Raw genomic sequence first — 20,255 nt, 5'->3', positions numbered from 1 at the left:
CTGTTTGGTGGAATAAGGATGACGACTTCGATCAGGTTGCCCCAATAGCGTGGCTTTCGACCACGAGCCGTATTCATGTCAGGCATACCTCCATGCCTTAGTTGTTGCTCTTCTTGATACCTTCAAAAGGCCAATATCAATACGGTTGGGAGTATACCGAGACGGAATTGCATAGAGATACGATAGAGACTAGTATGTGCCTCAAATCCCATCACCAGGCTATGGTATATCTGTCGCTATGCCCGGACCTAAAGATTGGTTTTTGTAAACGTTGGCGATGCGTTTGGAACCAGTGTCCCGGCGTAACCTTCACATCTGCTTCGTCGAGAATAAAAGTGTGTCTACATCAGATGAAAGGACAAAATAACATTTGCAATGATAATGCGCGGTTGCTATACCATCGAATACAATCACTGGGCAGATTCCGTCGTCTCAAAGCCGCACCCGTCGGCCGGCCGCGGGAAGCACTCCGGCCACGGTGGATACCTTCCGGCCTCATCGCCGAACGTCATCTCAACCCGCCCGTTCTTCCCCCCTCCCTCACCTCCCAGCCCCAAGACAACTTGACCTGTCAACACATAACCAATGGCCGAGGCTGTAGACTCAGAGAAAACTCTGGGCATCAGATCTGAGCCGCGATTGCCATTACATACCTTCCCTCCGCCCATGATCATACCGCCGCTGAAGCAGCCGCACCAGCAGACCATCATCCTCCTACACGGCCGAGGTTCCAGTGCGAAAATATTTGCGCCGGAGCTTCTGTCTGTCCCACTCAATAATTCAGCCACATCACCGGGCTTGAATGCTTGTACTTTTCGAGATCTTCTACCGCATACGCGCTTCGTTTTCCCGACTGCGCCGCGGTCGCGGGCAACCATTTACAGACGGGCCATTATCAACCAATGGTACGACGGGAGCGGCGACTGGGAGGATACACTACTGGGCCACGCAAAGGAAACAGTTCTATTCATACATTCTCTATTGGAAGATGAAGCCATTCGGCTAGGCGGGACGGATAAGTTAGTGCTCGGCGGCTTCAGTCAAGGCTGTGCTGCGGCGCTTGTTTGCCTGTTGTTGTGGCGGGGGACGCCACTCGGCGGTATACTGGGTATGTGCGGGATGTTGCCCATGGCTGACGTGATGGCCGAGGCCATGGCGGAAGGAGATTATCGACTGGGTGGACGGTACGATGAGGCGCCGGAAGGCTCTGATGACGATCCCTTTGAGCACTCTGACGGCGATTCGACGACTAGCTGGGAGGGTAATCGGTCTGAACACGATCCGGTGGAACGAGCATTGCGTATTCTGGGGGACGAGATTGGCATCACGGTAGCGGAGCTAGCGACGCGTCCATCATTCCTGGAGACACCTGTGTTTCTCGGGCATGGGACCGTGGATGATAATGTCCCAGTACGCTACGGTCAGGAGGCGGCGAGGGTTTTGCGAGCGATGGGCTGTGAGGTCGACTTCAAGACCTACGATGGGCTAGACCATTGCTCTTCCAAGGATATGCTGAAGGACATGATAGGGTTCCTTGGAGACATAGCGCCGGGTTCACGATGGTCTTGAGGCCGCCGGACTACGAAGCTAGTTTTGGTGGGTTCATATGGATGCCAGCCGGCTTAGGAGTAAATCCAATGATCAGTTTTAATCTTCACGTCCAGAGATGGACGACGCTTGGGAACTGAGGAAAATATGGCAGCTTCGAATCTACACATGATTTCCCGCGAAAGGATATTTCATCAGTGGGTCGATTGTCAAACAACTTGCTCAGGTAGCTGGAGTGTTGACAACTAAGATCATTTAACATCCAAGAGGCGCTTTAGGATTTCCGGATTGACAACAGTGGCAAGCCTCCCATACACAGCTCACAAAAGCTTGCTGGAAGCCAGCTATTCTCGTCGCAAGCAGGTGACGCTGGTCTCCATTCGAGTAGAGGACCATTACGTCTTTGTATGTATGCCCCTATGGCGTCGAACGTTGCTTCGGCCACCGTTTGCATCGAATGCCACGCCGTACCTAGCTGACTCGAGGCAGCCGTTCACGTGTCTTCAAAAGATTCTGCCCCCTTTTTCTCATGAACCTGATCCAAATCTTGCCGGAACGTTATGTATGGTTCACTTCATCCCAGGCACCTGAATACGTAGAAAAGCCCACCTCTTACGAGTATCTCTGGACATAATGCCAGGACTTCATACAAACTTATTCAGGACTTCTTTTCGATTCTGGAAATTTTCGCTTGGCCTGATGTTGAGCACAAGAAGCAACACTCGCAAGATACTGTCTCCGTTCATCGCCACTGTCGATATCAGCCAACGAGGCTCAGGGCGAGGGAGCATATAGTAAACTTCAAGTAATGAAAACACATCAAGTGAGTCCTCATACTTCTTAACACTCATTTCCCCTAGCATAAACTCACATACTTTGAAGAGGGCATTTGAGGGGTAAAAGGCACAGCATATCAGAGAGCAAGATGAGGTGGAAAGGCAAGCACTCAAGACAGGAGAGCCAGTAAGCCAGACAACTAGAAGCCAGACAACACAAGTCGATAGCATACCCTCCTTCCAAGCCTTTCACAGATTCAGCCTCGCCTCCTTCTTCATACAGTCCTAACTCGTTCTTGCAATATATCTCCAAGCACAATGAAGCTATATATTTCAAGGAATCCTACCTTGCGTGTAGCACTCGTAGCAACCTCCATAGCACACAGGCACAAACAAATCACATGACCGCAAACCAACCATGATCACCACTCACTCCCAAATCTCACACACCTACCATACTGCTCAACTTTCACCCACCTCACTCTCAGCTTATACTCGACTCACACCAACTCACAAACGCCTCACACAACTTACACCGCACCAGCCAAGACTCATAAACCCACAAACTCCAACTCATCAACGATGACAACCCTCACGATCTGCCCCCCCAACACCCTCCGAAACCCCTCAAATCGCCTCCATCCACATCTCATCAATGTCCTCCAACACCTTACTCCCGCTGCAATTCCCCACGTCCGCCTCCCTCGCCGACCTTCACGACCACCTCGTGAAAGACGCCCTGCATCACCTCCGTGACCACGACACGCCGCGGATCCTCGTGGCGCGCGTCAGCTCCGACCCCGACGTAGTGGATGAGGCGGATGCCGACGCCGACGCCGAGGACGATGATGCTACCGGCACCGGGAACAATGAACGTGTCATCGCCTTCGTGAAATGGGACATCGTCCGACGTCGAGGTCGAGGTGGAAGTCGAAGCCATGTCATTGAAACCCCCACCGCATCCGCCAGCGGCTCACGACGCTTAGAGCCGGGCAATATACTGCCAACAACGGCGGAGACGGGCGTGGTGGATGACGGGAGTAAAGAACAACCTCCTCGGAACCAACAACACCATCAACAATCGAAAGCGGAGGTCGGAGAAGGAGCCATAGTAGGGGCAACAGTGGAGGACTCCAACCACAAGAACAGCGACGACGACGAAAGCGAAGACGAAGAGTGGCCCGTTTCAGCGAACCGAGAATACCTCACCGCCTACGCGACCGCCGCATCAAAAGCACGTCGGGTAGCCATGGGCTCCCGGCCTTTTCTCCGTGAGTGCCCTACACCTTTCAAATATCTTGTTTATTATTACTCGTCCACTCTTGCCTTTCGGTCCTTTCTTTTCTCTGACAATTTGGTTGTTGTTATTTTTTGTTCCCCCCCCCCCCCCATTCCCTTCTGCCGCTCCATTCATGATTCAACCGCCGTTCTTAGCCCAACTTCTTCTTCAACCACTCCACCATCCCGGTATTTCCCATTACGTGAAATTTTCGGGAAATGTCGCGCGAGGGGGGTGTGGTCAATTCCTCATCCACCTACCTGTATCGGCAGTTTCCCCCATCCCAGTTGCCTGTCCCCGGCTTTCCGCCGACTATGTCAGCTGCGCCGGTGCCGTATTTCCCTTATCCGTAAACCTCACACTTCCTGGCTGGCGCTGTCTGAGTCGGCTCCGAGGTCGGTGCTTGCCCGGTGGGGGGTTTGGCCCGGTGGGGGGTTTGGCCCGGTGGGGAAACGCATCAGACAGCGAAGACCCTCAAAGACTCGGAGTCTCTCTCCTCCCCGGGGGTGCCCCCCCAAGAAACTCTGATCCCAGACAGTTCTCGGCGGGTTTCCTCCCCCCTCGGCATCGCCTTTTGTCGAATTCCAGAATGTCATTTCGGTGACATCTCTCCACGGAACGGCGGGGACAGCACCGCAGCGGGAACCACAGTTCTCCCTTTGATTCCCATCGCGGTTCCCACGTTACACCTGTTACCCGTGTCCACTTTGCCAACGACGTTGGCGTTGAACGTTCAAAGCCCCAAATCTTCTAGTTGCTGACATCTCATGGGCGTTCTCTCTCCGCCGGCACCGGACACCACCGACGGCGGCGGACCCGGGCCCGGCGGAGATGCCCGGCTCTTTATTTGACGTTCTTGTGCACTGGCTACCGCTTCCGAGGCCGCGGCGCGGGGAAAGCTCTGATACATGCCGCTACGGAGGCCGCCAGAGCTGAGGGGCTCCCGGTATTCCTTGAAAGCACGACGGACGCTGTGCCGTTCTATGGAAAGTTGGGGTTTGTAACGATGGGAGGGTTTCACATGAGTCTCCCAGGCGGAGCTCCGTCGGCGGAAGGAGCGAAGATCTACGAGGAGACCCTCATAATACTTGAGAATACGCAAGACTCGTGCAAGACCAGTAAGTACGACTGGCCTTGTGTGTCTAAACCGCGATGATCTGGCGAGTGCATTCGGTGCAAAGAACGGATAAATCCATGAGAAACGTAAAATGTCGAACCGACATACTGAGTTGTAGGAAAGACGGTCCAACATCCGTACCCAAGACTATTCCCATCGGTTGGAGATCGTCGGGCCGCGACCTTCTGACCTATAATGATCAGCAAGTATGCCATCACAGTATGATGTCGGAAAGTGGAGGGCGGAGGGCGGGAAACCGTCAATCAACACCCAGAGCCACACTCTCCTCTGCAGTGGCCCGGCGATACAGCTCTAGACCATTCGAGGCAGAGCAGAGTCGGTCAACTATGCCCAGTCTGCCTTCGTCGCATCACAGGAATCAATGACCAATCGAATTCCCAAGTTGAACTAGACGCATGCTGTCTCGAATGTTGCGGTTGACCGGTTTGATTCGGCTTTGGTGCTTTTTGGGAGAGCGGTGAAACTCGTTCAGTTTGCCGCCGTTGCCTCGTCTGGCGCTTGCAAACACCCAGGCGTGACATCCTCTTTCAATCGGTCGATGCAGCATTTTTGTTTCGAAAAGACTTTGTATGGAAACCTGTAGACTTCTAGTGACAGAACTACCGCAACTTTGCGTTTTCGTCTCCGCGGGGTAATAGGACTTTTCGGCTCATAGCACGTGAAGAATGTGGAGTCTATAAATGCAGCAGGTCGTGAGGATCGCGGAGAAACCACGAGAATAAGGTACAGATATATCATTAACGCCGTTTCACATGCAATCGAGCCGTTGCGGACATGGAGGTGTGTCACTGTTCCATCATGGCCTCGGACCGAAATACAGACTTCGGGTATATCTTCACCGGGCAAGACTCGCCACTTGGGTCGAATAGGCAGTTGTCGATTCAATTTATACCTGGTCGGAGCCGACGGCCACCGGGAACGCTAGCGATAGAGCCGCCGGGCTGGCATCGTGAAACTAGCGGGATTAGGAACTCAATGACGTAAGTAGTAGCTGGGCGATTATATGAACCCCTGTTAGGTTAGAGCTGTGTGAGTGGTACCTGTGTGCGTTCACGATGTCGCACAACACATGAAGTTACCCCCCCCCCCCCCACCCACGAGGGATGTGTCTCTCGGGAAGGTTTATGGCTTGCTAATTGTTGAGGCGAGGCGGTCGGAAGGCATGACATGCAGGGATTCGTGGGGGTCTCCCGCAGGAGAAGGCGGGAAGAAGAGTCAATTAAGTTGTTGAGTTTCAAGGTCATTTGTCGAAGAACGTCAGAAGATGGTAGAGCACGAGAGCCTTTGGGGGCCTTTTTCGGCAGGTGAGCCGACGTGGCATTTCGACGTTTGACGGGCAGGGGATGGCGGTTAAAGGTGTCCTCTCAAGTAGCGAGTTGTTTGGAGGTGTCAGTTTGGCCGACTGCTGGCGGCGGTAAGATGACCGTAGAACACATGCTGTGGGTTGGGCCAAGATGATATTCGGTCGTGGTGGTGTGTGGGTTTTTCTCTGGCCCTGATTCCTCAAATGGCGGTTTCTTTCGTGCCGAGGGTGGGATAAATCGACGTCCATTTGAGATTGGCATGGTTGGTATGATGAGCAGCGAAACAGGGACGATGATTCGCAGGAGGCCAATTGCCCCGCAACCCCGCGTTACCAGGAACTGAGGCTGGTCCACGGTCCACCAGATCTGGACTTTGGCTTATTTGAAGAGTGGTGAGTTGTGAGGTCTTTGGTTAGAGTATCCAAGTTCTTCAATGCCGGTTTGGAAATTGGGGCCGTGACATAGCAGTAGAAGGCGCACTTCAGGTTCAGGGACTGGCAAGGTCCCTTGCTCATCGGGCGTGACCGGAACAGGCGCGGATGGTCTTTCGCATCGACTCCTCCTACCTAGCATGCCGGAGGGAGGAGACGTCGTCTAGACCGGCGGCATGGAGATTGGAATCGATGGAGCCAGTGACAAAGAGTCCCAACGGGAAAAGCGTGACATGACAGGGGCGGGATGGGTTGAAAGGACCCTGAAGCGCAACGGCGGAACGGCGGTGATTCGGGGCGGCACACGACAGCCCGTGATTTGTGTCATCGTTGGACGATCGATCCCTTGGCCGTGGGTTGAGTTGTAGGTAATGATTTGGATCCGTGTCATGGCATGGGCTGGTCCGCTTGATGGCTGGCGTGGTGGCTTGACTTGATGGTTCCGAACAACGGCAGGCTAACAATGACCTGGTGGTGAGTGGGAGAGCAAAGCGGGAGGAGGTGAATCCGCTTCTTTGCCCGCTCAAACTTGATGATGGGCTGCATATCTTAGCAGCTTCCGGATTCTAGGATGAGGGATGATGCTGTTGATGGTGGTCCCCTGGTAGATGTTGCGTCGCAGGTTTATCCCTCTTCCAGATAGAGCAGCGGGTCTCCTGAGGTGTTGCTGGTTGTGTACAGTTGCGTGCAGCCGGGCTGCTTGCGACTCGACATTTGGCTGCGGTCAGCGCCGTGCAGGTGTAGGAAGTACTGCGGTGCCGCATAGCTAGGTGGTAAATGGGCGTTGCTTGCGCGCGCGCGAGATGCCGGTTGAAGAGGAGGTTGAAGTTGGGACGATGGGCCAAAGAGACCTTGGTCGTCGAGTTCTGACTCGGCAATATTCGAGAATTACGTTATGGGTATTGCCGCGCTAGACCCGAAACGGGCGGTACCGGACTTTCTATAAGGTAATGGGAGCCACTTCGCTAAAGGGGTGGGGCACCACGCCTAGGGCACTTCACTCCAGTCTCCAGGTCTACGCAGGAAGGAATGTACGTCTGCGCTACAAGCGCCGGTCGAGGCAAGAAGCGGCGAGTGAGCTGCAGAATGGCAGTAGTCAATGGTGGGGCCCCATGTTCCGCCCGAGTACCGCCGACTCGGATCGTGCAGCAACCACCACCTTGGAGTCCTTGGACTTCCTTACCTTCCATACTTTAGGTACCTTACGGAGTCTTGGGAAGCATGTACCCTCCAACCTTGCAATGTAGGCACGGGTACGGAGTGACGGAGTGACGGGGTTACACTATGGAGCTGAAGCTTGAGGAAACCCCAAGGGCCCCAAAAGACAAGATGAAATATATGAGCCGTGATTTGCCCATTTGCCATTATGTATTTCTGTCTCGTAGCATCTTTCTAGAACGCCTGCCCCGGAATGGACAGAGATAAGGCGGCGCCCATCTCCCCTCCCAAATGTCTCGTGCTTTATCTTTCCGTCCCTCCATCGACACCATCACTTCCCTTCCCCCATGCCATTCCCAGCATCGACGACCCAGTCATCGTGCCAGACAGGGCCGAAGGGTCGACAAGTCGCACGCTTTGCCATGTGCTTTTGTGGAGATTTACCCTTCAAAGTTCCCATCCGGCCACCAGGCTGTGACCATCACCAAAGTCACCATGACCAAAGTTTGTGAGTCGGAGAGTCCTCCATACCTATTCTCCATTGTCCACCTTTCTTCTTTTCACGCGGAATGCAACGAAAACGGCCCTGGCGGCCTTTTTAGCCTCGCGCCTTCAAGCACACTTCCCTGCTACCATTCAAATCCCCGGTGGCCTCTACGGAGTGCTGATGCTCCTGGTACGACGTAATCGCTATCAAACGTTCAATATGTCACCTAGACCTACTGCGTAGAGGCTAGACCTGCTCGGCTAACATGCCTTGACGTCTCCAAGTGCTTCACCGTACCCTGGTCTCGTCTTTGAGCGATAGATCACTTGGTCACTTTCTTATTGTTCACCCGACGTCTATTTCTCTTACCACACTTTCTTACCTTTTGCGCCTTCTTGTCTACCTTACTATCGGCCGCCGCATCGACGCGCGCCTCGTCGTTCGATTCCTGGCGAGCCGCAAGGTAATTCATTCCTCCGTAATTGGGTGGTCTCTGGCTTGGCTCTGTTCAACAACCGATCCGACACTTACACCCCCCGCGTATCTTGGGCGTGGATGTTAGAAAAGCACAGCCCCGGGCCTACCTACCCTGTTCTCTTTATGTTTTTTTCCCTTTTGCCCTGTTTCTTGACTTTGGTTCGTTAGCCGGGAGTTCCCCATGTCATTTTTTCACTGACACGGACAAAGTCTCTCGCTCTCTCTCCTGCTCGTCTCATTGAGACTTTTTTCCTTGATGCCAAGCCATGCCTATGCCTGTCTCCTCAGGTATTGCATTTGCAGCTGCCGCTTTGCACATCTTTCGTGTCGGTGAGGGCAAGGCAGGCACCAGGCTGCAGAAGAAGACTGCACTGCGGTGCGGTAAGAGTAGAGGCAAAAGGGACGCCAGGAGGGTGTCCGTCCCATTCCATCCCATGCCATCCCGTCCCGTCCCATCTCAGTCGACATGTCCTTGCCCATGCTCTTGTCTCCATCTTGATCCCCATACTCCATCAAACCAAGGTTTGGACCATTCTTTCTCGATGTCTTTTTCCGCCGCTTGGTCCTTTAGTCGGACCATTGAGACCAACGCCCGCCGGCCACTCAGATACTGCCGCGCCTCCTCTTCCAATACACCCTCCTGCTTCTTCCTCCACCGACGCGAGACGTGCCATTCATAGTGAAGGGGTAGAGTAAGAGACTTTGGCCGGGCCTGCCTGACATCTTTGCAGTAGGCCGCCGGCGGTCAGGAACTTTGACCCTTCCTGGTTGGAGCCCCATCCAATCCTGACTGTGCTCCTCTCTCACGGCAGATCCTGTGTCAAGCGGCGTTCTGTTTTAGTATGTCTCTCTCTGTCTGTCCTTGCGGGTTTAGAGGAACCGCAACACTGTCGATCAAAGATTGATCGAAAAAAGTGAACCACTGTACGAGGGGCAGCGGCAGTGTAAAAAAAGAACAGCAAGAAGAAAAAAAAAAGAAAAAAAAAACCTTCACCCGGCATTTGAAGTCCCCTGGGCGTGTCAGTGTTTGGGTACCATATCTCTCTCACCTACATTCTGTTATTCATTTTTTACGTGGTTGGGCCGGTAATAGAATGAGTATTCGTAAAGGTGGGAGGAGAAAGAGAGAAGGAGGAGGAGCTTGCAAATCCCATCTTGTCAGGTTCCTCCTTCTTCTTACTGTGGTTTTTCTCTCTTTCCCCTTGCGCATCCATCCATCCATCCATACCTGACCTTTCTTTACCTTACGGAGTACTGGACTGGAGTAGGTGTGCTCTTTACCTTAACCACCTTGGCTTTTTCTTTTCCTTCTCCTTCTCTCTTACTCTCTCTTTTCCCTCTCTCTCTTCTTTTCCCTCTTCCTACTCTCTCCCTCCCTCCCTCTCCTCTTCTATCCTCCTCCTCATCTGCTCACCCCATCCATCCATCGTTCTCGCCACCCAATCCCCATAAAATTTAATTATTTCTCCGTCTCCAACAAAAACGGCCAACCCCCAAACTGGACGCTCTCCAAGGAACCCAGGGATAAGAACGAAGATCCAAGATCAAGGACGTCCTGGTGCACCGACACATCCATTAATGGATACTTGAAGCGCCATTAGAGACATTGGACATTGCTCTCTTACATATACTTTTCTCCTCCGCCCCTGGGACCCAATGACACCGATAAGCAAGGCTTATCTCATCCTTGCCGCCATCGTCACTTGAGAGTCCACCGATATCGATCCATCAAAACCCCATTCATCCAACCCATCCAATCCCAAGTTTGGATTACTTCCCAGTCCCGGGCCCCAATTCCGGCCCTGCATCCGCACCGCACCCCCCAAAAAAGTACAACCACCATTACAATTCCATCACCAAAAACGGGCGCAAATCGTTCCGCCTTGGCCACTCCTGTCCTGCGGCGCACGCTACCTTATCTTTGCCTTTCCCCAAAGAAACTTGAAGCCGCGACCGCACCGCGCCCCCTCGGACTTTCTACATCCCACCCCAGATCTTGACGAGGAACCACTCAAACTCAACACATACCTAGAGAAGTACCTCTTCTCGAGTCTCTGGAACTTGGAACGCCTACCTTTTACAGAGTATCCCGTTCCCAATTCCCGTTGTCGCCTTATCTTGTACCCCTCGCACGCACGCGACACAACGCGCCTCACTACTCGGACGGATACCTATCAGCCTCTTGCTAGGTAGCTCTTGGAAACACAATCTTCTCGTGTCTTTGTTCCACCTCGTCTAGCCTTGAAGCATTCTGGGCCCCGTTCATCTCACGCCAAACTTCGCAATCGCTACCGGCCGTTGTCCGTCTGCTGGTGTACCTGATCATCTTTGCCCGCTGCCGCCTCCCAGGGTTCCAACAAGCCCGTCTTATCTCAACCGGCCTCGGCGCACCGTAGCGTTATCAGTCCAGTCCCTGTGGTGGCCCGTCTGCTGTTTCGTGTTACAACACAGGCTCACCCATAGGAATTCATCAAGATCGAATTACCGCTCGCCAGCCAATCTCATTTGGCGGATCCTGCATTGGTGCTACGCACACAATTCTCAAATCTCACGTCAACTCGACCACAGATATTCTTATTCCTCCGCCGTCGATCTCGAGTGGCGGCCCAGACCTAGGACCAGCACCAGGATCAAGCCAACGAGCGACATTGCATCACTTGCTTCGCATCCCATCCCATCTGCTGCACGCCGTGGGGCTCCTTTGAACCAGCTTCCATCCCGGGGAGTGTGTGCCAGCCTCTCCCGTCTGCATCCTTGGCCTTTGACGAAGCCTATCGTCCTATCACCGTTGTCATATCTCCGGTTAACCCTAGGGAGTAAATTCACGCCCGCTTCATTCCCCCAATCTCCAGACAAGGGCCCCGGGACCCCGACTTGACGAACCGGGTCCGTCCGCCCGTCTGCTTCCCCTGCGTCGGCCCAGCCCTGCCTGTATATACATAGCATTGTCTCTACTGCCGCGCATTACCTATCCATCATGTCCAACTCAAGTGCCGTCACCAGGACGGCTCCCATCGCCATTGCACCAAAACCTCCCCGCCGCCAGAACTCTTATCTGCAAGAGGCATTCACGAACCTCGAACTTTTCCGCGGCGGCAGCATGCCTGGACGGGAAATCGCAGAGTCTGTTGGCTCATATACCACACGTTCACTCAGCCCATGCGAATCCTGCCAACGATCTAGGGTCAAGTGTATCGTGAGCGAAGACGAAGATAGCTGCATACCTTGCCAGGCTAGCGGATCCGATTGTTCCTTGCTCAACAGCCCCCAGCCAAGGAAACGCAAGCTGAACGGTGACTTTGACGACAGTGGTAAAAGAAGGTCAGTCTGCTCAATTTTCCCCTCTTCTCATGCTTTCATTCTCACTCCCCTCTCCTACCAATACTCACTCTCACATTGCTACTACTCCCCGCCTATTTCCCCCTCCTCCCTCCTTAACCACATTGGCGAGTCCGTCCCCCTACTGCTCCCTCCCCGCCAGCCTGGCTCGCTTCCGCTTGAGCTTGCATTTTGCGCCCGTTTGATGTTTCTTGGGCAGCCATGGGGGCACGCCGCGGTCAGGGGGGCACGTCTGATAACGAACCTTAATCTCTGACACGTGATTGGTCCATTAGTTCACCAGCTAGAGCCGATATCAGAAGGCGAAGGCAACATCAACCAAGCCTCTCCAGCACCACGGGAAGCAGCTCTTTTCTTGAAGACATGGCGAATGTCGGAGGCCCGACTCTGCTCAAGCGGACGCTGGGTCTCCAAAATGATCGCTACAGCCAGTACATAGGCCCGACGACCGACTTCGAGCCTTCTCTCATCAACCTGTCACCATTTAACCCTCAAGATGAGAGTCTACTGGCGCGCGGCACTCTGCGCAAGGTCAGTGACGATGACACGTTCCTGCTACTACCAGATTCCAACACCCCCGGCCACGAGCATATCCTCGAGGATATCGAGGAAATTGAGGGTCTCGTGCGGCCACATGGTCGCAAACTAGTAGACTTGTACTTCCGCATCGTTCACCCCGCCTTCCCGATTATTCAGAAGACCGTCTTCCTTGAAAAGTACGAGCGCAGTTACCGCGAATTTTCGCCTTGTCTACTAGCTGCTGTTTACCTGTTTGCCATCAACTGGTGGGAGCACGATGAAGAGCTCGCGCAAGTCCCTCGACCCAACATTCCCAACCTCGAGCGGATGATCCGGACAACTCTTGCCGACGCAATTTATCGCCCGAAATTGTCCACCATCCAGGCCGGTCTCCTTCTCTCCCAGCGACCCGAAGGCGACCAGTGGGCTCCGACTGCTCAGCTCGTCGCCACCGCCCAGGAGCTTGGCCTTCACCTCGACTGTACGCACTGGAAAATCCCACCTTGGGAAAAGGGGTTGCGGAAACGCCTCGCCTGGGCTTTGTATATGCAGGACAAATGGGGTTCGCTCGTTCATGGGCGGCCTTCGCACATTTTCTCCACCAACTGGGGTGTCCAACCACTTACGGATCATGACTTTCCCGATGTCGAGTGGGACGAGAAGGACGTGGAGGAGAAATTGGATATCGAACGCGGTCGTACATTGTTTGGTCAAATGGTACAATTGTCGCAGATTCTTGCCGAGATTCTCGATACCTTCTACTCATTGCAGGCCATGCAAAACGTCACCAACGCCGGTGGACAAGGCACGCATCTGGTTTTGGGCATGGCGAAGCCCATACAACTGAAGCTCAAGGAATGGTATGCCAGTTTGCCAGCGGCCATTCGCATGGACAGCACGTATTCGTCAATCTCTGCCCCGCCAGGTCGTTTGTCAAGCATCGGATATCTTCACCTTGCTTACTTCGCCGCCGAAATCACACTGCATCGCCGTATCATTCGTTCGCTCGAAGCCACCGGGTCGGCTGTCGATTCCTATGTTCAGCACATTTGCCGAAGCGCGGCCAAGGCTCGTCTTATTTCCGCAATGGATTTTGTCAACCGTTTGAACACCTCGCACCTTCGCTCCTTCTGGTACTTTGCGTCCAAGACCAACTTTGCCCTCATCGGCACATTTGGTTCGCTTCTGTGGGCGACATCCCCAGGACGAGAGGAAGCCGATTGGTACCGTAGGCGCTTGGGCGAATACCGCTGGACGTTATCCGTGAGCTCGAAGCCTGGCGAAGGCAAAGGTCTCACCATGTTTGCCATGACGATGCTCGATATTTCGACAGGCCTGCTCAAGAAACTTCCTGAGAAGCCTTCAATGAGCCGCAGCGGAAGTGTGGTGGATATCGGACTTGGAAGCATTAGTAGCAGCTTTGCTAACAATGGCTTGCTTTCTCTTGGACAGAGCGCGCCAGCAACGATGAGTCTAGGAGGATTTAGCGGACTGCCAAGCGCCGATGTGAGCAATGCTCAGAGCCCCCTCAGTGTGGACAGCAGCGATGACGAGATGTACGAGACATTCGCCCCGACGTCGGGTATGGCAGGCTTGGCCGAATGAAGAGTGTAGACTGCAGCGGCGATAAATGGACCATCGCTAAAGCTGTAAAGGGGAGAATAATGACAACATGAAGAGACGAAGACTCGCTCAAGCGGGAGATGCCATCCACGAGAACGGAGCTTTTCTTTTGGAGGATTTTGGGATTGCATCATGATCTGCAGGATACCATTGGTTGATGGGCGGCGGGCCTCGCGAAGGCTATGTCAGAAAGTTGGAAAGAGAGTGATGGCCGCCGTCCACGACCTCATATTGATGATATTTCGGAATTTTTGTTTTACTTTTTGCTCGGGATCGATGATGCGAGAAGGGGAACCCAACGCGATTCATTCGGTTTCGGCGCAAAACACTCGGGAGGGATATATACCATCCATTATCTTTGAGCGGGACGAAAGTCGTAGCATCGTTTTTTGGAGGTTGAGCGATCCATACCTTGCCTTACATATTAGCATAGATTGCAGAGCTTTTTTGATGAAATCATACATACCTTGATGTCTTGCGATGGTTTAAGCCTACACGCCTTGAGTGCTTGCTACCGTGTTACGGTACCTTGATATCTCGCCTAGTCGGTCAGGCTAAACGGTGGTGAATCTCACCTTTTTAGTAACATTTGGGTACGCCTGTTGAAGAGAGATGGAAACGAAATGCCGTGAGCCGCATTCATCAAGCTGATGAGAGAAAGCATGGGGTTCCACGAGCCTCAAACGGCGGAACCAGCACCCTCAAGTATTCAGACACGCACTCAACCGAAATCACGCAATCGATGGTGACATGGTAACCATCAGCCTCGCCTTAACGACTGGCAACGAAAAGTCAAACATCTTACGTCGTCATTTACAGCGGTAATTATCGGCCTTAGGCAAGAGTTCGGAACAAGAAAGAGGCCAGTATCGCGGCTCGCAGCCTGCCGGTCCTGCGTGGCTGTGAACCCCCAAATCACGACTGTGATGACCACTTTGAGTGTAAGGTGCAGCTGGCACTGCGTGATGATGCTACTTGAGACGGCTAACCGGCACACGTAGGTCCATTTGTATGTAATTCTCAACAGAAACGAATTCACAAACTACCGGTAGAGTAATTGAGAACATATAGCATAGATCTCGACGTATAAGTCAAAGTGAGGCCAACGATGGCATTTTGTGAAGGTTCTGTGGAATTCCCGAGCAGGTCTCATTACGTAATCCCGCTGTCCCCCCGGTGCCCCGCTACAACCGGCGCCAAATGTCCAAGGTAGCGGCGCAACAAGAACCCCCACCATCTCCGAAATCCCACCTTTCGACTCCTACAAGCCTGGGATTTCCCTCCCCGCCGGAACCCTTCTCCGCCGCGACTTTCCCAAAAACCAACTCCGCCGAAAGAACACCGTCGCGGGCCGTTCGCGATCACGATCACAACCAACACGACTAGCCGAACCTCCCACGAATCTCTCTTCCTTCGAACTTCTATCGCAAACCCCCCCTCAACCTCGCCCAAAATGCAAGGCTTCAACATGGGACGCTACGTCCCGCCCGAACACGAAGGCACGACAACAGGCAACGCCCTCGCCCGCAAACACCCCCTCGGCGCCCGCGCCTCCAAACCAGGAATCCTCGTCGTCCGCTTCGAGATGCCCTTTGCCATCTGGTGCTCCACCTGCCCGAAACCCACCATCATCGGCCAAGGCGTCCGGTTCAACGCCGAGAAGAAGCGCGTCGGGTCCTACTTTTCGACGGCGATATGGCAGTTCCGCATGAAACACGCCGACTGCGGCGGCTGGATCGAGATCCACACGGACCCCAAGAACACGGCCTACGTCGTCGTCTCGGGCGCCAAGAAGCGCGACACGGGCGAGGAGGGGAGGGTGCCGCAGGAAGGGGAGATGGCCATCCTCACCGGAGAAGAACGCGAGAAGCTCCGCGGCAACGCCTTCGCTTCCCTGGAGAAAACCATTGAAGACCGGCAACACCTCGCGCAGGCGACGGAGCGCATCGACGAGCTACAGGACGCTGCCAAAAGGGACTGGGACGATCCGTACACGCGCAACAAGGCGCTCCGCGCGACGTTCCGCGCGGGACGGCACCGGCGCGAGATGGAGGCCGCGGTGGGCGAGGCGCTGAAGGATAAGATGAGCTTGGGGATCGAGCTTGTGCCTGCGACGGAGGAGGATGCGCGGCGAGCGAGGCTGGTTGAGTTTGGGGGCGTTGGGGAGGGGGTTGACGAGGCGGGGCTGAAGGCTTTTGCGAAGCCGCTTTTTGCGTCGTCGTCTCCTTCGCCTGGGCCTTCTGCTTCGGTCAAGGACGGCAAGTCTACAACGACGACGACTGGCAAAGCGGCGCTACCGCCCAAGGGAATACCCAAAGCCCAAGTTCTCGCTTCCAAGAGGAGGGAGACCATCGTCTCCGAGATTGTCGGGAACACGCGCATGGCGAGGGATCCGTTCCTGGTCGAGACCAAGGGGGCGGCGGAGAGGTCGTCGGCGCCGAGGATCCCGGGGCTGAAGAGGAAGCGTGATGAGGACGGCGGCGGCGGCGGCGGTGGTGGTGGTGCGCAGCAGAAACAGGAGTTGCCGAAGACCACGGAGCCCGAGCAGGGCACGCCTTCGTCCAAGTCGCTTGTGGCGTACGATTCTGATTCGGATTGAAAAAGGGGCCCCTCTATACTTTGATTGTGCGAGGAGCACCTTTGGTTGGTTTGTGTGGCGTTTTAACGGATATGATTTAGAGCAGAGATACCCCGGACATTTATATCGGCGTCATTGTATTTTTACTACAGAAGCTTTTTTTTTTTCTTTACATAGATCAACTCGAGGATGCATCCTCGATTGAGGATTGCCAGAATGTGAACCTTCGACAAGCTCATCTACACCATCATCAGCCGTATCTCAGGTGCAGTTTGGCACATGTTCTTGAAGATGCGCCCTCACATCGTACTCAGGACACATCCATAACACGCCACTTGGAGTCACAGAGGGCAGTTATTGCTGTTTGCATGACTGTAAACGACTACCTAATGTAGCTCCTAGAGCCACTGGTCCGAGTTGATCGAACAAATTGGAATCCAATTTGGGTTGGTATGTATGCTGCGCACGCCCATATCGTCCCCATCGGTCTTTAGCAGCTCTCCTCGTGAGCAATGGTCATCATCGTAATCAACCCCCCATCCTATCCGCGATTGTCTCATGTGAAAACTCCAAAGCTGATTCCCATAAAAATACCCTTTCCTAGTCCCTTAAACACAAAGATGGTAGAATCCTGGCCTCGCTGCTGTTCGCTGGTGAGGGAACACTAAGTGCCCCTCAGCAGGACCACGTTGAGGAGGGTTCAAGAATGCCAAGTCCAATCACAACCCGGGGGATATAAGTCTCCTGCGACGCCATTTCCATGAATGCTCTCTCTAGCCGTGTTTCCCTCAAAGTTCCCGAGTGCGCTTCATACATCGTCAAGGCGGCCGGCGGGTTCCTCGTCATCGTCGCCGAAACTGCCAACGGACGACATGTCGTCGTCGTCTTCGCTCTCGGCGCCGGCTTCGTCGGCAGCATCTTTGCTTGCGTACTTTTGGACGTACTCTGTGCCCTCGTTAGCAAGCTATCTTGACCCCTTTTTGCCTTCTATTGCGTCGACGCACCCTTGACCTTAGCGTCGTAGCTCTTGGGTTCTCTTATCATCAGGGCAGCCGCCTCGCCGTTCAGGGGGTCCGTCGGGTTCGGGTATCGAAGAAGTTGAGGCAAGAAGACCTCAAAGATGTTGATCATGTCGAACATGGGCGACCAAGTCTGGTTGATGACATCCAGGCAGACGGAGCCCGACCTAAGCCATTTCACAGATCAGCCCCTTGCTCTGTTTTGCTCCCTCCCATACCACTTTTTCGTCCATATGTATCTCGGTCGGACGTTCTCTACTCACAGCTCGTCGATGTTGGGGTGGAAAATGCGATTCACGAATCCGATACTCGGTGACTTATAGGGGTACTGGTCAGGAAGCTCGACATGGACCTTCCAGACGCCGCCTTCGAATGGAGCTGCAGAGAATCAGCATAGTAAACTAATACATGGGTATTGGTTGGACTGACTCTCGGTAGGGCCCTTAAATCTAACGTAGAACTCTTGCCTAGGTGGTGGGGTTAGGATCGGAGGGTGTCGTCGAATGGATTTAAGTCTTACACTTGACGTGGCGTTAGTCGCAACAGCTCTGAATATGGGCTAGGGAGGCAACGTACTGTTGTCGTTCACCAGAGTAACCTCATAGTCACTCATCAACCTACAGAGGTCAGTATATCAAGCAGGAGGTGGTCGGTTGGCAAATCGCACATCCTGCGTCAGGTTAGCGAGCTATCAAAGGTATGGTGTGATTTGGGGCGCCGTTACTTCATGACCTAGACAAAAGACAAAGACAAAGGTGTGAGCTTGCTGCACAATTATCATACAAAGACTCCAGTAGCACTGTAGACTTACATCAGTCTCGATTCTTCTGCGTGGGCTGCTCATCTTGTCAGTTGCGCGGGGTGTTCGGACGACTGTTCGATCGGGGTAGAGTTGTTGTAGGACGGATGCGGGGAAGGATGGATCGATGTTAGTGTCGAGATTCCCCTATATATGAGGTCTCGCCGCGGGGTCTTGAGAGACAATATCCTATACGGGATGTCGCTTGTTGTTGGTCTTGAAATCGTGAGGAGTGCAGTGGGTGGTTACAGAGAGGAGGAGAAGGTCGGATCGGGTTCCTGACGCCAAGTCACGCGCAATGATGATGTGGGCGATCCCGGACCATAAGTGATAAGTGCAACGATAAGGAATGGTGGGTCCGAGGATTAGGCGGCTAGGCGCGGATCTTGCCAGCCACACAGGTTCCCTTATTGTCTGTTAGAGCCCACTGCCCACCTGTCTTGGGGTCTTACATGACTAAGGCCATGCGGGACAATGCAAGCCTTAATCGTCTCGGAGGAACAATGTCGAAACTGGGGGTCGATGTTGGAGAGGCAAAACGTTCCTCCAGTATCGAAGGGTTACATACAAAGCAGCAGATACTTTCAAAAAAAAAAAGAGTTACTTGAATTCAATCGTCATTTCCTCAGGTTCTGTAGCGGCATTCAGTCTTGCTTCAGGTTGCAAGTATACAGCTCCAGCTGAACTCAACTCACCTTAGACATTCATAGCCAGATCAGCCAGCAAACACCGGCAGTCCCGACTAGTAGAGTTCGCAAGAATGATGTAAGTCCTTGATGCTGTACGAAAAAGCAATACCACAAGGGCCGGTCCGTCCAACGACATCGTCTGCTTGCGGGATCTCTTGAGACATTTCTACAAGGAACAACCCATCATCCCACGCAAGTACGAATCGCATGGACTGCAGTCGTGGGCAAGGTTGTACGCTGTCACGAGCCAGGAAGGAAACGCCGTCTTCTAATGGGAGGGGGGGACTATCCGTGATACCGGCCGTTCGTCACTTCCTTCTACCCAGGTATGCGGGGACTTATACGCAGTGAAAGCGGTGTCGGTTGGCCATATTAAAGGCTAAAAGTCAACGAGAAGAGACTCCAAAAAGTCAAGTCACGCGAGCGCCATCATCCCAAGCGTCGGGTTCGCTAGCCAGCTTGTCCCGATCTGGGCCAAGGGAAACCTTGGACATCCCAATGCCCGTCCTCGCGGAGGGCCGAGAGCAGAAACCGCTGGGCCCGAGGCAGAGTTGCCTCGGTCTTAGCTCACTTACCTCAGCAACGGGCCCTGAGAGGATCAGCATGGTACTGACGCCCTATGGACCAGGACGATAAGCGCAGCACGGCTCACTAATCCCTTCCCAGAACAAAAGGTACGTATCCGTCAAGAGACGGCGATGGACTCTGGAGGGGGGACCACCGAACGTGCCTCGGCGCCTTGTCCAATCACGGAGGTTGGTCGCAGGTGGACCGGACACCGTTCCCTGGACCTTGGGGGGGACATTCACAGCGAAGCGTCCAGCACGGCACCTGTATGGTCAGCTTTGTGAGATCGACCCGCTTTTACCATCTCTAACCCCCAGCCCAGCGAAGCGGCGGGAACGAAACACCACCGGTAATTTTGGAGATACTCAATTCTACGCAGCAAAAACCATCATGACTTGGATAATAAAAGATTGCGCTTCGCCCTTCAACGCAAACTTCTCCTAATCTTTTCTCTCCACACTGAAAACATCAGCATCATCACGACCAAATTTGCATCTTTGCATTCTCATTTTTTTCTGCACTTG

The 20,255-nt window shown here is 53.7% G+C and overlaps 7 protein-coding genes across 7 annotated transcripts; 5 read left to right on the top strand and 2 right to left on the bottom strand.

The window, feature by feature from the left end:
* Positions 1-585: 585 nt before the first annotated feature.
* On the top strand, positions 586-1,569 carry CTAM01_04913 (acyl-protein thioesterase; the record flags this gene model as incomplete). The annotated part of the gene is made up of 1 exon (XM_060520943.1): positions 586-1,569. One exon carries the CDS (start codon positions 586-588, stop codon positions 1,567-1,569), a length of 984 nt encoding a protein of 327 aa, XP_060384312.1.
* A 1,410-nt stretch (positions 1,570-2,979) lies between these two features.
* Positions 2,980-5,036, top strand: CTAM01_04912 (uncharacterized protein; the record flags this gene model as incomplete). The annotated part of the gene is made up of 2 exons (XM_060520942.1): positions 2,980-3,595; positions 4,924-5,036. 2 exons carry the CDS (start codon positions 2,980-2,982, stop codon positions 5,034-5,036), a joined length of 729 nt encoding a protein of 242 aa, XP_060384311.1.
* Positions 5,037-6,607: 1,571 nt separating this feature from the next.
* CTAM01_04911 (uncharacterized protein) lies at positions 6,608-7,022 on the bottom strand (the record flags this gene model as incomplete). Its single annotated transcript, XM_060520941.1, has 2 exons — positions 6,608-6,826; positions 6,897-7,022. 2 exons carry the CDS (start codon positions 7,020-7,022, stop codon positions 6,608-6,610), a joined length of 345 nt encoding a protein of 114 aa, XP_060384310.1.
* Positions 7,023-9,692: 2,670 nt separating this feature from the next.
* CTAM01_04910 (uncharacterized protein) lies at positions 9,693-9,830 on the top strand (the record flags this gene model as incomplete). Its single annotated transcript, XM_060520940.1, has 1 exon — positions 9,693-9,830. The coding sequence occupies one exon, from the start codon at positions 9,693-9,695 to the stop codon at positions 9,828-9,830; it is 138 nt and encodes a 45-aa protein (XP_060384309.1).
* A 1,745-nt stretch (positions 9,831-11,575) lies between these two features.
* CTAM01_04909 (fungal specific transcription factor domain-containing protein) lies at positions 11,576-14,061 on the top strand (the record flags this gene model as incomplete). Its single annotated transcript, XM_060520939.1, has 2 exons — positions 11,576-11,919; positions 12,213-14,061. The coding sequence occupies 2 exons, from the start codon at positions 11,576-11,578 to the stop codon at positions 14,059-14,061; spliced, it is 2,193 nt and encodes a 730-aa protein (XP_060384308.1).
* Positions 14,062-15,532: 1,471 nt separating this feature from the next.
* On the top strand, positions 15,533-16,678 carry CTAM01_04908 (uncharacterized protein; the record flags this gene model as incomplete). The annotated part of the gene is made up of 1 exon (XM_060520938.1): positions 15,533-16,678. The coding sequence occupies one exon, from the start codon at positions 15,533-15,535 to the stop codon at positions 16,676-16,678; it is 1,146 nt and encodes a 381-aa protein (XP_060384307.1).
* A 787-nt stretch (positions 16,679-17,465) lies between these two features.
* Positions 17,466-18,520, bottom strand: CTAM01_04907 (ubiquitin-conjugating enzyme; the record flags this gene model as incomplete). Its single annotated transcript, XM_060520937.1, has 7 exons — positions 17,466-17,602; positions 17,662-17,843; positions 17,940-18,054; positions 18,106-18,235; positions 18,298-18,346; positions 18,401-18,408; positions 18,488-18,520. 7 exons carry the CDS (start codon positions 18,518-18,520, stop codon positions 17,466-17,468), a joined length of 654 nt encoding a protein of 217 aa, XP_060384306.1.
* Positions 18,521-20,255: the final 1,735 nt, after the last annotated feature.

Source organism: Colletotrichum tamarilloi (genome assembly GCF_030869305.1).
Source record: "Colletotrichum tamarilloi strain Tom-12 chromosome Unknown Scaffold_12.1, whole genome shotgun sequence".
In the NCBI taxonomy this organism is placed as follows: domain Eukaryota; kingdom Fungi; phylum Ascomycota; class Sordariomycetes; order Glomerellales; family Glomerellaceae; genus Colletotrichum; species Colletotrichum tamarilloi.
Note: the sequence above shows the minus strand (reverse complement) of the source record. Positions and strands in the feature narration are given on the sequence as shown.